Source organism: Centropristis striata, chromosome 13 (genome assembly GCF_030273125.1).
Source record: "Centropristis striata isolate RG_2023a ecotype Rhode Island chromosome 13, C.striata_1.0, whole genome shotgun sequence".
Classification (NCBI taxonomy): Eukaryota; Metazoa; Chordata; class Actinopteri; order Perciformes; family Serranidae; genus Centropristis; species Centropristis striata.
This window is the reverse complement of record NC_081529.1, coordinates 21,592,631-21,611,261: the sequence shown is the minus strand read 5'-3', so window position 1 is coordinate 21,611,261 and position 18,631 is coordinate 21,592,631. Positions and strand designations below refer to the sequence as shown.

The 18,631-nt window shown below is 40.1% G+C and overlaps 1 protein-coding gene across 1 annotated transcript in view; it reads right to left on the bottom strand.

Moving 5' to 3' along the window:
- The window catches only part of LOC131983292 (calpain-15-like), a 31,455-nt gene that overhangs the window by 4,415 nt on the left and 8,409 nt on the right, over positions 1-18,631 (bottom strand). The window contains exons 3-8 of the mRNA XM_059348001.1: positions 13,930-14,989; positions 12,963-13,171; positions 11,967-12,150; positions 3,193-3,416; positions 2,139-2,264; positions 642-794 (exon numbers count right to left, since the gene is read on the bottom strand). Of these exons, the coding sequence (XP_059203984.1) occupies positions 642-794; positions 2,139-2,264; positions 3,193-3,416; positions 11,967-12,150; positions 12,963-13,171; positions 13,930-14,989 (1,956 nt within the window). The remainder of the gene's footprint in view (positions 1-641; positions 795-2,138; positions 2,265-3,192; positions 3,417-11,966; positions 12,151-12,962; positions 13,172-13,929; positions 14,990-18,631) is intronic.

The following is an 18,631-nucleotide window of genomic DNA, read 5'->3' as shown; positions in this document are numbered from 1 at the left end:
CGTCCTTTGGGAATTTTTGGGCTTTTTATTTTACCTTTTTAATGGGCTTTATTTGAAGAACAGCTGTTATTTTTAAGTGAGAGACCAAAGTAAATAAATAAATATACTTATGTAAAGTAAGTAAGTAAACAATCAGAATATATTACACACTTTAAGCTGGGAATGTCAAATAAATGGACAGAATTTTCAAAAGATGCAGCCATTTTTTAACTAACATGCAAAACGTTAATTTAAATGGAAATGTTGTATGGATTGTTGTATGTGCAAACTTGTCGTGATGACTGAGTAACATCTCTGGCATACCCAACAATAATACCAATAATAATAATAATAATAATTAAAAACTAGAGTACACATTTAAAGTGCATGCATAAACTTCACATCCTTTGGATTTCCCAGTAAAACATTTCTAAGTCCTTTAACTATAAATCAGTCTGCAGGATGTTAAATGTAACAACTATGAAAAAAGAAGAGCAGGAGGATGAGACCATGAGAGTTTGGTGGAGGAGTTTGAAGGGATTTCTTGCAGGTGGAGAGAGAGGGGGAGTGTTTGATGTTTTTTGGGAGTTCCAGAGGGTGGGAGACTCACTGTTGCAAGGAAACATGTGGTAATTGGTTGACTGAACGTTCCCCAGATGTACCTGATGAAATCCCAGAAGTCCATCCAGAAGAGTCCGTCCTCGGCCCGCTGAGCACACAGCTCCCTCTTCAGGGTTGGAGGCCAGCTGGGCCAGTCGTCCGCCCAGGGTCCGGTCCAGGAGAAACGACCCCACGGGTTCCTCAGCTGCAGTAACCTTCAGAGGAAGAAACAGACAAAGGAAGCAGATGTTAGACATACAGCAAAAACAAATGTGAAACCGCTGAAGGTGAACAAAGACGTTATATATCACAGATTGCTTGTTCCACTCTGTGAGGAGGCATGAGACAGATTTTAAATTTGGGGGAAGTAAAGCACTGATGACTAACAGTTTGTGAATCTGTTTCAGGATTTAAAAAAAGTCAGAAATACTTTAATGATCCCCGGAGGGAAATTCAGTTTCGCTGCAGTTACTTCAACAAATATAGAAAGATATATATATATATATATATATTTATATAAAATTGTAGAAAGTTATGGATTGTTTGATGTGTTGATTGTTGAATCGTTACCTGAAGGGTGGGGTTAAAAAGTTTGTTTTCCTTATTTGTATTTTTAAAAAAAGAGGAAAAAACACATGCATTTGTTGTTTTTGTAGCAATAACATATTTGCTGATGCTCTGCCTCAGCTCTGCATCAGGAGATGTTTCACTACAACATAAATCTCAGAGTTAAGAGGAGAAACGTCTGACTAGATCATTACTGGACGTAACAGAAAGATAAGTTAAGATAAGACAGAACTTTATTAATCCCAAAGGAAATATATATATATATATATATGTGTGTATATGTATATATATATGTATTTTATATTGTTATAATTATATTATATATTGTTATTTGGTACCTATATTGTTTTTCTTATATTATCCTATATTGTGATTGTTTTTGTAACTTTGGAGCAATCTGGATATATATATATATATATATATATATATATACATATATATATACATATATATATATATACATATATATATACATATATATATATATATATACATATATATATATATACATATACATATATATATATACATATATATATATACATATACATATATATATATATATACATATATATATATATATATACATATATATATATATATACATATACATATATATATATATATATACATATATATATATATATATATATATATATATATATATATATATGAAACAGCAAAAAATTATTGCTTGTTTGATGTGTTGATTGTTAAAGAAGGGTGGCTTTAAAAATTGTGATTTCTTCAGTCATGGAGAGGAGAATAATTTTTTTTTTTTTAAATCAAAGTTTTTATCATATTTTCATTATTAAAACAGACAGAATGAAGGTCATAAAAAATAATACTAGTAAATAAATAAATAAATAAATATACATCTGAACATACTGCTTACATGTTATTTTAACCCTATCATTAGCTTTATATTCAGACGGTGTTACTGACTGAGTTTCACTTAATCCACCTTTACTTTTTCAGACCTGACTGCTCACCTGTGGCTGTCCACATCGCGCACATCCAGCACAGAGTAAGCGTGTCGCGGCCGTAAACCCAGGGACTCGTACTCCGAGTCATCCACCTTCATGTTCCCGCCTCCACAGGACGCCCCCATCAGGTACCTGGCAGCACAGAGACAGAGTTCAACCATAGACTGTTTAAATAATGGAGGTAGTCACCGTGACATCACCCGTTGGTTTGTGGCCCGTTGGAAGCATCGAGTTCAGCGTTACACTCGTCGCCATCTTGTTTCCGATACGGGGAGCTGACCATAGCTGGACTGTGGAGTAGCGAGAGGGATCTGACGACACTGTACACGTTGCTCTACACCTCAACCTGATTGACTCATGTTAGCATTCACTGGAGCATTAACTGGGATGTTCGCTTTGGCAAAAAAACAAAAACTAAATGTTCGTTACTTAACTCAAAAAACTGAGCAGCGACTCCTTGGAGTGTCTATTAGTCCAACCAAACACTGAACAAGGCATTTTTCATGAACAAAACGTTCAAATAAACTGTCATTAAGTAAAAATAAAGTGAAAGGGTCAATGTTATGAGACCAAACTGCTAAACGTCCTTTTTTATATCTATATAACGTTATATATAATTTTATTGACACGTTGCCGTGGATACGCATCGTTCAGCTTCTCTCCTGAGGATGGCTCACCTTGTTAGTGATCAAAGGTAGCCACGCCCCAAATCATACAATTCTTTATCTTCTATTTTCTTCTAAATAGGGCCATTATTTGAACTATGAACATCAAATATATTGAGGAAGATTTTTTACTAGCCATTGAGACCATAGTGTTGTCCTAAAAAAAAATTCTGAGGTAATTAATCAAGTGAGAAGTTTTCTCATTTTGCATTGAAATGAACGGACAGAAAAGTTTTTGCAGCCACACTTAGCACCTCCTGCTGGAATTTTTGGTAGAATGCAGCTTAAGGCACTTCCTGGTTTGCCTCCCTGCTCAGACCTGGAGGTTGCTGCCTGAGTTCAACAGGAACTTAAGTGTTAACTGCAGTGTCTTCAGATAGTTTCCCGACTCTCACCCGGCTTCTTTGGAGCTCAGCATTTTGGCCCAGATGAGGTCCGTGTCGATGGGCTCCTCCTTGGGGTTGGTGGCGCTGAGCTGCAGAGCAAGAGACTCACAAGGGGCCCCAGTCAGTGTGGAGAGGCCCTCGATGGCTCGGCCCGCCTGCAGGGCAAAGTAGGAGCCGTGGAGCTTAGCCAGAGCTTTCTCTATCAGAGCAACCCAGAGCTGCTTCCTCTGAGCCTGCAGAGAGAACACGCAGAGAGAGAGAGGAGTAATTATCTCCCGAACCAACATCTGGAGCTGAGCAGAGGAGGAGCAGCCCTGCACACTCAGAGATAACACAGGAATCAGGATGGAAATATTACAGGCGACTGGCACATTGTTTTTAAGGTATTAAAATAAAGCTCAGCTGCAGCCGGGGGCAAGAGTTCTGCAAGCTGCAAGGCTGTGTAGAGAGAAGGATGCAGGGAAACATTTTGGGATGATGTACAGGAGCTTCTTAATACATTAGAATATGATTTAAAAGTCCATTTCCTGTAGTCAAATAGCCCCAACGAAGTATTGAGTCATATAGATGGACATATTTTCAGAGGCAAACATTTTCATATTAAACTCATTTTTAAAATTGGTCTTTTGTAATATTAAAATTTTGTTTGAAACACTGAATTTTAGGTCTTCATTAAATGTAAGCCATAATCATTAAAATTAGAAGAAATTAAATAAATGAAGACATGAAATGTTTCATTCTGTATGTAATGGATCTATATAATGTCTTATTTCCACTTTTGAATTGAATTACTGACATAAATAAACTGTCTATGATATTCCAATTTATTGAGGTGCACCTGTATGTGTTGTGTTTAAAGCTATACTGGAAAATACAAGACAGGTGTTGAGCTGGTCACATATAAAACATGAGCACAGACATGTTGTTAAAGTTCTGTTTTAGTCTAGCTGTCAGATAAATGTTCAGGAATAGAAGTAGGAGAACAGTGCTCGAGTTAAATAAAAACAGGGTTTTCCACACTATGCATATATTATATTTACATTATGGCTGGAAAAACTAAAGATATTTTGACTCTGATACTAGATACTGATACTAGACTAAAATAGGATTTAGCTGCTCAAAAAAAAATGTAAATTTTGTTTTGTAAAATTACAGACGAGGAGAGAAAGGAGCACTGAGGTCTGGATGACACCACTTTAGTCTTATTACGGTGACGAAAGTTTGCAGCTCCTCGACTTTAGATTCTGGTTTTACAATGACGAAAACTTTCAGGCATACAGTGGCTTGCAAAAGTATTCATACCCCTTGGATGTTTCACCCTTTTGTTGCTTTTACACATAAAATCATGGTCAATATAATTTTGCCTTTTAAAAAATAATTTGCAAAAAAACCCTCTTTAAAATCAAAGTAAAAACATTTTTTAAATAAAATAATGTCAATTAATTAAAAATATATTAAGTAAAAGAAATGATTGCATAAGTATTCATCCACTTTAAAGTAACTGGCCTAATTCAACAATGCCAGCAGTGTCACAGTTAGTGAAATGGAGATCACTTGAGTGCAGTTGATGTGTGTCAAGTGATCGTAGTATAAAAACATCTGTGTCCAGGAAGTCCAGTCTCTAGTTCATTACTATTCCTGCTACAATTGTATGGCGTCATATTTGTGTCAAAAGTCGCGCGAGCGAAAACACATCTGCACGCGCATTATTTCGTGCACTTTTTTGATCTTCGCGCACATATTCAGCAACCGCGTGAAGCAGATTCTCCCCCGTGCTCGCTCGCAGTGGAGCTCTGCTCGCGCGGAGCGAGGAGTTTTGACACATTGGGGGCGGGGCCAAGGCTGACCCCAGGCCTCTTATGATTGGTCATTTATATGTCTATGATTTTCCAGCCCTCCACGTGATAAATTCAGCACAGAGCTGATCGTTCGGGACAGGAAGTCGTGCACAGACACAAAATAAAACATTTTCAAAATAAAGTACCTCAGGTTAACGTATTTCACAACTTGAAGACGTCATGATGGGCGGGGACAGACCTGAAGTTTATTTATATACAGTCTATGAAACAAACAGAGATCGCTAAGTGAACACCTCCTGCAGCAGCAGCACATACACACTGTACTGCTACAGAGCCAACTGTTAGCCTGTTAGCACATACACACTGTACTGCTACAGAGCTAACTGCCGATAACAAGGTCGGCCGGCTTGTTAACAAGAGGCTCTTGTCGGCTCCGGCCGACCTTGTTAGCGCTCGTTAAGACCGACTCCTGGATTTGTCTCCAGTCATCAATGAGGAGATGTTGGCTGCGGTCGAATAGTAAAATTTGCTTAGGAACCTTCCTAACTGAGTGAAATGACCCGGAAGTATTATCGTAGCCGCCATGATAATATATATATAAGAGCTGTTCGAATTCTCTAACTGTTAAGGAAAGGAGCTTCAATGCTTCCTTTAGTATCTCCTTTAGCATAGGATACACCGGACCATCCTTTACGAAAGGAAAGGAGGTAATGCCGTCCCACAATTCCTTGCGGTAGCAGCATATAAGGCCAACCGGTCACGAGAAGAAACGAACAAAATGACTGACAAATCCCGCAGATCGTCGTGTAAGTTACTGATGTGTTTTCATCTTAATTTAATTATATGTTGAAAATGAAGAATAATGACATAGGATCTCAATTCATCCAATTTTATTTTTATTTTTTTTAATTCTTAGCAATTTTATAGATTGTGTATATGTGAATAAGATCTGAATAATAAAGGTATGCTTTAAAAGCATAATAATAACGTGTACAGTAGTGGCTTTGTAGCACTCAACGTTGTAAATGTGCCATGATTTATCAGTTTTCATTCAATCATACCTATTGGTATTTTGTCTATAAATATGAATGGACAGGTGCATGATCAACCTTTCTCAATGTGATCACCATTTTGTTTCACTTTTGTGACTGGCGTGGTCTATTATTCTTTTTTGTTACATTTCATTTCCAATCATGGTAATCGCCTAATATTCGTGAGAACGCTGATTTTTGTAGTCCATCTTCGGAAAATTTTAGTTTCACCACGACATTCGACGTCATCAACATTCGCCGTCGCGTGATGACGTAGACTAAGTGTAAGTGCAGTCGGATTCTCTAAACACCGCGATCGTCTTCTCCTAACTCCTCATGAATTCTCCTTCTCATCTTTCCTTGACCTCGTGATGTTTTCCATTGAGGTTAAGGAAAAGTGGTTAGGAAAGGACTTAGGAGCTGATTTTTTTGACTATTCGACCGCAGCCGTTGATTCTCTTCCGTTTATATCACTTCATTACGCGTGAATTCGCGAGATCTCGTGCGTCCTCGGGACACAGACGGATCCGGTGTGTGTTGACGGACTGCGGAGATACTGTATGATCATTTAGAAACAAGAAAGAGCATTTTTTAACCTTTTTATTACCAGTGATTAAGCGTAGAGTTGTGGTCGTGAACGTCATGAAACAACCGTTGTTGTTGTTTAGATGATGCCGCCACTACCAGCTGTCAGCAGTAAACTGAAAAGGCACCCACATGGAGGGCTGGAAAATGACCAATCATAAGAGGCCCGGGGTCAGCCTTGGCCCCGCCCCCAATGTGTCAAAAGTCCTCGCAGTTGAAATCTGCGCGCGTAACACGAAATAATGCGCTAGCAGATGTGTTTTCGCTCGCGCGACTTTTGACACAAATATGACGCCATACAATTGTAAGACAAAAGAACACTCCTAGCAACTAAGAGAAAAGATCACTATAAAAGTATAAGTCAGGAGATGGCTACAGAGAAATGTCAACTCAATGGACACCCTTCAGAGTTCAGTTAAACTCATCATTAAGAAATGGAAGCAGTATGGACCTTGTTTAAATCTGCCTAGAGATGGCCGTCCTCACAATCTGAGTGACCAGACAAGAAGAAGACTGGAGAGGGAGGTCACCAAGACACCTACGACCACTCTGGAGGAGTTAAAAGTTTCGGTGGCTCAGATAGGAGAGTGCACATACAACAACTGTTGCCTGGTTCTTCACCAGTCTGAGCTGTGCGGGAGAGAAAACAAGCTCATGAAATCTCGCCTGGAATTCGCCCAAATGCACGTGGGAAACTCCAGGGTCAATTGGAAGAATGTTCTATCAGACTGGATGATATGTTTGGCGAACACTAAACACTGCACATCACCACAAACGCACCATCTCCAGCGTGACGCATGGTGGTGGCAGCATCACGCTCTGAGGATGCTCATCAGCAACAGGTCCTGGAAGGCTGCAGGGCCAGTCTTCTTCTTGTTTGGTCACTCAGATTGTGAGGACGGCCAGCTCTAGGTAGAATTAAGCAAGTGCCATACTGCTTCCATTTGTTAATGATGGACTTAACTGAACTCTGTGTGTCCAGTGAGCTGATGTGCCTCTCCACTACTGGATGGATGGATGGATGGATGGATGGATGGAAATGGAAAATCAAGGATTTTAAAGGCACAATTCCCTAAAGACGCAGGAATCCTTCCTTCTCCTGTGTGCGATCAAAGACTTTAGGCTCTTACAAACACCACAGACCACAGGAATATGTTTAGATTAGTGTGCAAAAATATGCTGTTGTATTTAAAAAAAAAAATGTGACATGAATGTGGATGAGACAGCACAGTGTGAAGAAATTGTAAATCAAATGTTGTGGCAGTAACATGATCACTGATGACCTGCCTCAGCTCTGCATCAGGATGTTTCACTACAACATAAATCTGCGAGTTAAGAGGAGTGAGCTTCTGACTGGATCATCACTGGACGTGGACACATTGTCTCCATCTGGCCGTCCGCCTCACAACCAAGCTGTCCTTTCTGGCGTCCTGCCAGGACAGTAATTGGCGAGGGAGAGGACACTACCGCGTGCCCGTTGTTTTCTGGGATGAATCAAGATTAATGACTGTTACAGAACTGATCATCTTTATAATGAGAAGCTGCAGCTTTATTAAAATATTAAAACGTCTCACTGCACCAGAGTATGTGATAACAGAGACTGTGAATTTCTATTGTCAATAAAAAAGACAATTAAAAAAATGTTAATATTAAATGGTCTGTAATTGCTATTCTTGCACAAAATGAACTCCTCAAAGTGCAGATTCAGTCACTTCTTCCACAGCTGTACTTAAAAGTTATATCAGTTTCACTAACTTGCTAACATAAAATTTGACTGTATGTTGTTTTTGAAGCCAGTCCTTTAGTGCTGACTTAGGTTACCATATTTACTTTCTTCACGAACAATGGTTCAGTGTGTTGAGATAGATTGTCAACTGTCCAAGGGGTTAAAATTGATCTGGTTACATCTTACAAATACCTCGGCATTCTAATTGATGAGAACTTGTCCTTTAAACTGCACATTAATAAACTTGTTTCTAAACTGAAATTGAAAAAGGGCTTCTTTTTTTTAGAAATAAATCTGGTTTTTCATTGCAAGTAAGAAAACATCTGATTACCACAACTTTCTTACCCTTGTTGGACTACAGAGACCTGCTTTTTATGAATGCATTTATGAATCCTGATCAGTTTTTATTTTATTTTAAACAATATGTTTATTGATTTTCACAGCACACAGTGAAAAACAAACAAACAAACAAACACAAAGAACAAACAAAACACACACACAAAAAAACCCACACTGGGCTATACTACACTACAACTCGGCTCACAGACACAAAGAAAAATACATTCCGACAGATGATTCAGAAATTATATAGATACAAAAATAAATGACAGTTTAGCACCCCACATGTTCCAGTCCTATGTTAATCCTCGTGTAAATATGGTTGAAATATTCATACCAATGTATAACATAAAAGGATCCCATATTCTATGAAATATATCATCTTTATCATGCAGCATACATGTCATATAGTCAAGAGATATATATTCTATTATAACATTATGCCATTGTGTTCTAGAGGGAGCTTCATCTGTTATCCAGTTTAAGAGAATACATTTTCTAGCACAGAAAGTTAACATTTTGTACAATTTCTTCTCATATTTATCAACAATAAAGCCATTTGATATCCCAAGCAACATGCATAATGGATCACATAGCAGATTCTTAGATAAAATCCTATTAATCTCCTTCCCCACCATGTGCCAGACCGTTTGTATATTCCTGCAGAACCATAAGCAATGAGTTAGACTGCCTTTCTATATTTTACATTTAGGGCATAGAGGAGAAAGGCCAGCATTAAATGTGTGTCGTTGGGAAGGAGATATATGGACTCTGTGTAAGATTTTCAACTGAATTGCTTTGACTCTGTTACAGATACTCAAAGTTTTCGCATTTTCCCATGCCTCATCCCATTGCTCATCTGAAATCTCTTGATCCAGTTCCCTTTCCCATGTTTCTTTTAGATGTAATGTGTCTGCAGTAATGTACTCTTTAAGTAGTCTATAGAAGAAACCTATGGAATGGCCCATTTGAAGTGAGAAAAGGTACCGTTCTATGCATGAAATGCTTTGATTAGAGATAATTGTAGTATCTCTTTGTATGAAATCCCTTATTTGTAGATAACAAAAGAAATCCTGTTTCTGAATATCATATTTCTCAGACAGCTGACTGAAATACATCAAAGTATATCCACCCATCAAATCACATAACCTGGAAAGCCCTCTAGTGGCCCAAAACTGGAAAGCAGGATCTAATGTCCCTGGTAAAAACCCCCAGAATTGTCACATATTGGCGTAAACATTGATGTAAATTTACTTTTACCCTCTAATTTTCTAACAATATGCCATGCCTTGACAGTGCAAATGGTGATAGGATTTTGGCATACATTCATTAAAGAATTAGGTTTTCCACAGAGGTTTGTAATGAAGTGGAGGTGTGCACTCAGCTGATATTTTCGAATATCAGGGAGGTCAAAACCACCCTGGGGATGGTAGGCAAAGTGTTGGTAGCTTAATTCGGGCTCTCTTCTTAGCCCAAATGAAGGAGCTGAACCATCTATTCAAACTTTTTATGGTTTTATGTGGAAAAATAACTGGAACCATCTGAATTGGATAAAGCAGTCTGGGGAGGATGTTCATTTTAAGAGAGCCACACGGCCAAGCCAGGAAATAGGGAGGGTGTCTCTCCAAATCCAACCTAATGCGCTCAAGTAATGGGACAAAATTTGTTTTATACATTTTGTTGAATTCAGGTGTGATATGTATTCCTAGGTAGACAAAGCCTGTCGGGGACCATCTAAATGGAAAAGGACAGGGTGTTTTAGGCATGTCCTTTAAGCTACCCAGGGGCATGGCCTAAGACTTACTAAAGTTAATTTTATAACCTGAGGTCGCACTGAACTTACCGATAGTGTTGATGAGGATCAAAGAGTGGATATTTCAGGCATAGTCATGAAGATCAAAACATCATCAGCATATAGGGTTATCTTGTGCTGTCTATGTGAAGTTACTAAGCCATGAATGTTATTTGTCCTGACTACCTCAGCTAGTGGTTCTATTGTCAAAGCAAACAAAAGAGGGGACAGGGGGCAGCGCTGCCTTGTGCCTCTCTTGATGCAAAAATTGGAAGATCTCAGCCCATGAATGAGAACAGAAGAAAGAGGGGAGCTATAAAGTAATTTTACCCATTAGATGAACTGTTGTCCACGTCTGTTGGTTGTTTCCTTATCAGTTTTAAAGAAATTGGATACTGTATACCACTGTGCTTTGTGTTTTATTACTGGTTGCAGCTATCGTGTACATCACTGTTCCTTATATGCTGTCGCACATTGTCCATCTTTGTATGTCCGTAGACTCTCACTGGTTGACTTTTATTTATAAATCTGTTTTGGGGACTTCTGCCTACATACTTGTGTTTACACGTGTAGAAAGCTCAGCCAATATGGCCTGCATTCTCAGTACTCCCGAGAGTCAGAACTGAACTGGGCAAAAAGGCTTTTAAATTTTCTGCCCCGTCTACATGGGATGATGTGCAGAAGGACTTGAAATTGACACATCCTGTAACTCTTTCAAGTCACTTTTAAAAGACAGAGAAATAAGCTATTGTGGATCTTGTGATTGCTCTGTGTGATCATATAATGCAACTCTTGTTTTTCTTGTAGTGTGTGACTGTATTTTATGTGTGTTTTGGTCATTTAGTGTTTTATTTAGTCATTTTGTGTCTTTTTTTGTTCATTTTGTGTCTTTTTTAGTCATTGTGTGTTTTTTTAGTCATTGTGTGTCTTTTTTAGTCATTGTGTGTCTTTTTTAGTGTCTTTTATGGTCATTGTGTGTCTTTTTTGGTCATTTAGTGTCTTCTTTAGTGTCTTTTTTGGTCATTGTGTGTCTTTTTTAGTGTCTTTTTTGGTCATTTTGTGTCTTTTTTGGTCATTTTGTGTCTTTTTTAGTAATTTTGTGTCTTTTTTGGTAATTTTGTGTCTTTTTTAGTCATTTTGTGTCTTTTTTGATCATTTTGTGTCTTTTTTGGTCATTTTGTGACTTTTTGTGTGTCTTTTTGGGTCATTGTGTGTCTTTTTTGGTCATTTTGTGTCTTTTTTGGTCATTTTGTGTCTTGGCGTAACTATTCTGCTTTTGTACTGCCGTCTTGGCCAGGTCACTCTTGGAAAATAGTTTTTCAATGAGTTTTTCACCTGGTTAAATGAAAGTGATTGATTGATTGATTGATTGATTGATTGATTGATTGATTGATTGATTGATTGATTGATTGATTGATTGATTGATTGATTGATTGATTGATTGATTGATTGATTGATTGATTGATTGATTGATTGATTGATTGATTGATTGATGGATGAGTGTGTGTGACCTGAGAGAAGAGGAGGTGTCCGCTGTCGTCACAGGGCAGCATGTCGTCCACCAGCACCGTGGTCCACGAACCGTCTTTACACAGACGCACCTGATAGGCTCCTTCAGAACACAGCGATCGCGTCACCATCACCTTCTCCACCAGATCAGGACGCTCTGCCAGGACCGCCAGGGCACTCAGGAACCTGATACACATATAGACACAGACAGACAGACAGACAGACAGACAGACAGACAGACAGACAGACAGGTAAACACAGACACATGCACACACACATACAGACACACACACATACACATGCACACACACATGCAGACACACACACACACACACACACACACACACACACACACACACACAGACTCGAACACACACATACACACAGTAACACCCACAAAAACACAGAAAGACACACACACACACACACGCGCGCACACACACCACACACATTATTGTGAAAAAAATTATATTATTATTAATAATATATATGTAATATACAATTAATTATATATTAATTTTATTTGTCTTTTTAATATAATGTATCTAATTTAAGTATTTTAGTGATTTGCTATTTATTATTATTATTATGATTATCATCAGAGCTTTTTAATATTTTATTTAGTTTTTAGTCTGGTTTTTATTTTGCTATTTTATTGTTAATCTCATATTTTTTCGAACTATTTTATCTTGCTTTTATATTTTTATTTAATTATTAATATGATGGCTTTTTTAACCTATTCAATTTTCCTATTATTTTAAAATTAGGTATGAAACAAACATAAAACTGGGTTATCAAAATGACTGTATATGAAATGTTTGTTCATTTAGGCAAAACCTAGTTTCCTTTTAGAATAAATGCATTAATTACAATATTTTATGTGTCCTTTTCATTCGTAGCCTGATTAATATCTATTTATTTTTATGCACATTCTTCTTAAATATTGTTATTAAGGAGTGAAATAAAAGACAGAGGCTGAGCAGTTTGAGAGGACTCACCAGCAGTTACCCAGAAGCCCCTGCAGGATGTCGGAGGGCCGAAGCGTTCTGAAGACGGACCACTTGACGGCGCGCTCTCTCAGGTTGCAGCAGTTGATTTCATGAGGACGAAGCCACTTCCTGACTCGGTGCTGGACGCTGTCGTCCGTCGGGAAGCCCACGGACTTCGGACCGGGAGGAAAACTGTCGTCCACAAACGTCACGGAGTTCTGGGAGAGAGTCAATCAGATCACAGAAACACCTGAACCTCATGAAATATAACAGAATATATAGAAATATGAGAAAAGAACATGTATGATGAGGAGTTTACAGGCTTGAGCTCTCAGCAATATTCAGATTTACTTGTTTAAAAGGTAGAAAATCATTTGAGAGGGAATATCTGAACATATTCCCAGAAAACTTTCAGTGTTGTTTATGGATTTTAAAAACAAATTCACAAATCTGTAGCGGTTGATGACAAATACAGATAAGAATTTTAATTTACTGAACAATGGGTTGAATACTGTGATGATTGAGAAACGATGTGATGAGATGTTTCATGTCACATTGTCAGATGAGTGTGTGAGTTTATGTGTGTGTGTGTGTGTGTGTGTGTGTGTGTGTGCGCGTGTGTGTGTGTGTGTGCGTTTTGCATGTACGTGTGTGTGTGTGTGTGTGTGTGTGTTGCATGTGTGCATTTGTGTGTGTGTGTGTGTGTGTTGCATGCGTGCATTTGTGTGTGTGTGTGCATGTGTGTGTGTGCATGTGTGTGATGTGTGTGATGTGTGTGTTGCATGTGTGTTCCATGAGTTGGCTGGAGGTCTGGACCTTGCACCTTCAGTAAATGATCTTAAAGCATCTCTTGAGTGACAGAATCAAGTCAGGATATTTTGGGAAATAAAAATGAGAACAACATTTGAGTGGATGGAGACTTTGAGGTTGATCTTGGACCGGCGAGGCTCTAACTAAGCCTGAGTCGTGCACGTACCTCTCTGCAGAAGCGGACGATGTTCTCCCACAGCTCCTTGGCCTCTCCTTCGTCACTCTGCCGCAGCGCCTCCACAAGCTTGCTCTCCTTCCTCTTCGGGGACGCGGCTGGTTTGAGCAGGGTGCCGTGCTGCTGCGGCGTGTGGCAGGCCAGGCAGTGTTTGGCTCCGGCCTCGTTAATGAGTGTGCACGCCGGACACGCCCACTCCTCCGCCCTGTTTGCGACACACGGTGGGAATGAGGCTGAGGCATCAGGCGCGGGCGACATCGGGGACATCTCCTCCTTCAGGACGCTGAGTCGCCGGCCGGCCAGCGGCTCCGGCTGAGCAGAGAGCTGCGAGACGGCGAGCGTTGATGGAGACGGGCTTAAGTTAGTCTGGCCGAGGCAGCCTTCTGGAGGCGGGACCTCTCTGCGGCTGCAGGGCAGAGGGTTGTTATGACCTGAAGACGCTGCGCTGAGCGATGAGGAGTTAGTGTGTGTATATGAAGCTTCCACTGGTAAACACTCTCCTCCAGTGGAGATGGAGAGGGACAACGCCCCCCCTGCAGCCTCCGGTTGCTGAGCCGTCTGATCTTCAGGCAGCAGCAGGGCGGCGTCGGGGATCTGTGGGAGGGACAGTTTGCGTGGTCCGCCGCAGGCAGAGCAGGACATGGAGGTGGGGGTGTTCTGCAGAGTGCACCTGGAGCACTCCCACACCAGGCTGTTTTTAACCACGTCTTCTGGCCGCGTCCTGCTCTGCTGCCTGCACGGCTCTGCGGCCGGCGGCCTCAGGGGCCCGGAGCAGCTGCTGGAGCGGTGTGGTCGGGGCTGGTCCTGTGACGAGCCCCGCGGCCGGTCCAGCGCCCCGGTGTAGCCGCACAGAGAGCACATCAGGCTGTCGGCGGGGTTGGCCAGCGTGCAGCGCGGGCAGGACCAGCGGCCGTCCTCCCTGTTTCCCTGCCACGTCCGGCGCCGAGGGGCCTCGCAGATGGAGCAGCGAGGGGCCCCCGCCGCATTCAGGAAGGTGCAGCAGCCACAAGCCCACTGACTCCTCTGCATTGGCACCGAGCCTGAAGAGAAACTGGAGAGGAAATACACAAGCTCAGAGTCATAGATAGATCATATGTTTATTATAATACTCTTTTCATTAGTAGCTTATTACTTCATAGTGTCAAAACTTTATTACAAGCCCACTTCCAAAAAAGTTGAAATGCTGTAAAACATAAATAAAACAGTGACAGATATATTTATGTTTAACGTTATTATTGAAGTTGTTTTTTATATGTATCCGTGTGTGAGTATATTTTGTGTTTGTTTGTCCTCGTCTTTTATTGGATTGTTGTCCACTGTTTTGGTTTTCTCATAAACTGTATAAATAATGGATGTAGTGGCAGTCACAGCGTTACACTCATCGCCATCTTGTGTCGCCATCTTGTTTCTGATACGGGGAGCAAACCATATTTGGACTGTGGAGGAGCGAGAGGGATCTGACAACACTGACTACACGTCTCTCTACACCTCAACCTGACTTATTCATGTTAGCATTAACTGGAGCATTAAATGGGATGTTCATTTTGGCAAAAAGCTAAAGCAAAATTTTCGTTATTTACCTAATAAAATTGAACAGTGACTCCTTGGAGTGTCTGTTAGTCCAACCAAACGCTGATCAAGACATTTTGAAAGAACAAAAGGTTCAAATAAACTGTCATTAAGTGACAATACAGTAAAAGGGTTAAAGTTATGAGACAAAACGCTAAACATCCTTTTTTTTTTAGATATATAAAATTATATATAACGTTCTGCTTCTCTCCTGATGATGGCTCACCTTGTTAGTGACCTGTCAATCAAAGGTAGCCACGACCCAAATCATACGATTCTTTATCTTCTATTTTTTTCTAATTTTCGGTAGAATGCAGCTTAAGGCACCTCCTGGTTTGCCTCACTGCTCAGACCTGGAGGTTGCCGTCTGTTTTTTCTGCTATTTGCTGTCATTTATTTGTTTGGCTTAATTTTGTTTTTGTTTGTTTTCTCCTTAAAAAAAGGGGACGTTAGTTGTTTAATCCTGTTGCTTCTTCCCGACACATTTCTAATACAATAAATGTATATATACCCATATTTAATCTCATCTTTCTAATTTAATTTCTTATTTTTTTCTTATTTACTTCAATCAAATAGTTCATCTTAGTTTCCTTGGCTCTTTGAGTCTCTCTCTCCCTCCGGGATCAAGAAAGTCTTTTCTTATCTTATATTGGCATTAATTAATAAAGTGTTTTTGCTTTAACTGATTACAGAACTGAGCAGTGGATGATTACACATATAATGTGAGAAACAGAGCTGAAGTTTTTTGAGGTGAATTCTGGTTTCTCTGGAGAAGAAAAGGAGGAGAAACAGGACGACAAGGGGGAAAAAATCCAAATATAAATGGGTGCATTAACATTTTTCTGTACCCTGTGGTGGCTGCGAGGAGAAAATTAAAATTCATGAATATGGAAATGACAGAAGGAGCTGCAGCACACTTAACAACACAGACTGAAGATTATATAATATTTATGATTCTTCTCACCTTCTTATTGCAGCTGTGAGATGAGTTTACAGAGCGTGCAGCTGTTCTTTGTAAAACACAGACTTTGGTTTAAAACACATGTAAGATTAATGCTGGTCATTGTGCTCAGACTGTAAAACAGACTGAGAGCTGAGAGCTGAGGGTGGAGGAGCCGCTGGGACAGCTGTGTGCAGGCTGGCCCACATTCTGCAGCCGGAAACTTCCAGCACCTGGACGGGTTACTGCAGAGCACGCTGTGGTTCTGTGATGCTCAGCAAGAGAGTTCTTAGAAACTGTGCTGGGCAGAAATATGAAGCTGAGAGGTGATCGATCCACAGCTGTATCGGCTCCTCGCTGTCGAACTGTCTGCCTGTTAACATCAGATCTGCTCACACTCAGTACGTTTACATGACACTTGAAAAAAACTAATTATTGCCTTAATATGACTATAACTGGACTTCCAACTTCCAATGCGATTGGAATACGATTTCCGGCGGCATGTTCGACAAGACTGCGCCGTCTCCACACCATGGAGTTTAGGCAGTGACAGCGTTTTTGGGGCTTAAAAATGTAAAAAAAAAAAAATTAAATCACCCTCCAGAGTGGAAATCTTGATAACACTTCACCGCGTGAAGTCTAAAGGTCTAAAAGGTTAAAACCACAAAAGTGTCTGATTAGCTCAGGCTGGCTCACATGGCGTTTACCTAACATCCATGTGCAGTCCAAGCAACCGACAAGAAACATGTCGGACTGTTTCTGGCGGCTGTGGCTCAGTTGGTAGAGCGGGTCGTCTTCTGAGCAGAGGGTTGGGGGTTCGATCCCTGAGGATGGCATCCTACATGTCGAAGTATCCTTGAGCAAGATACTGAACCCCAGATTGCTCGCGATGCTGCGTTCATCAGTGTGTGAATGAATTCCCAATGGTGGCAGGTGGCACCGTTTAGTTTAGCCTCTGCCAGTATGAATGTGTGTGTGAACCATAGACTGCATAAAATAGGTGTGAACGGGTGAATGAGCGCAGTCTGTAGGGTAAAGCATTTTGAGTGGTCGCAAAGCGACTGGAAAAGCGCTATATATAAGTGAAGGTCCATTTACCATTTCCATCAGTCAGACATTCAAGTGCAGATGACACTGCACGGGTCTCTGACTGCCTCTCAGACATCGCCACATGGATGAAAGCACATCACCTCAACTCTCAAAAACTGACCTGCTGGTCCTCCCTGCTAAACCTACAATACACCACAACATCAACATCAAAATTGACTCCCTGTGTCTCGCCCCCACCAGGGTGGTGAAAAACTTAGGGGTGATGATTGATGACCAACTCACCTTCTCCAGTTATGTCGCCTCTGTTACCCGGTCATGCCGCTTTGCACTTTACAACATCAGAAAAATCAGACCTTACCTAACTCAACATGCCACTCAACTCTTGACACAAGCTGTCCTCATCCCAAAACTTGATTACTTTAATGCCCTCCTGAAAGGCCTGCCAGAAAGGTCTACAACCAGCCAAAAAGGTCACATGTTACACCGCTGCTGAACATTTTTTGGCTTTTTCATTATAAATTTCATTCATTTCAGCTCTGAGAGTGGATATGGCATACGTATGTATTTATTTTTAGTTTTCTTTATGTCCTCAGAGTAACCTCAGCTCCTATGAAAAGTCCAACACTCCAGACACTCATAACGTCCCACTGAAACTCATTAGAAGCAAAACATTTGATCCCACAGCATCAGATTTTAATGCTGTTCTGTCACAGCTCCGCCTTTTTACTTCTGGATGATGGAGCACTGTGGTTAATGATGACATGCAGCAAAATCAGTCCCCCTCATATTTAGTATACAGAAAGCTATTCAAATGTCTGTATCTTCATATTCGCCTTTAAGTTTTATTTTACTTTTAACCTCACTGGTCGCAGTCAGACATATGGTCGGTTGAGCCTAATATTAAAATTAATATTTTATATTTGTGTGAAAAAACGAAATATCATCCAGTCAAAGTGCTTTATAAAGAATTCATGTTTATAATCAGGTACAACATTAATTTCCATAAATTATATTTGTTAACTTTTATTTAATGAGTTGTTGTAATTTGTTTTCAGACAATGTCTAAACTTTTAGATTAAATTCTGCTCAATCCTGACTGTTTTCTTACAATTACAGTTGAAACTTAAAAAAGAG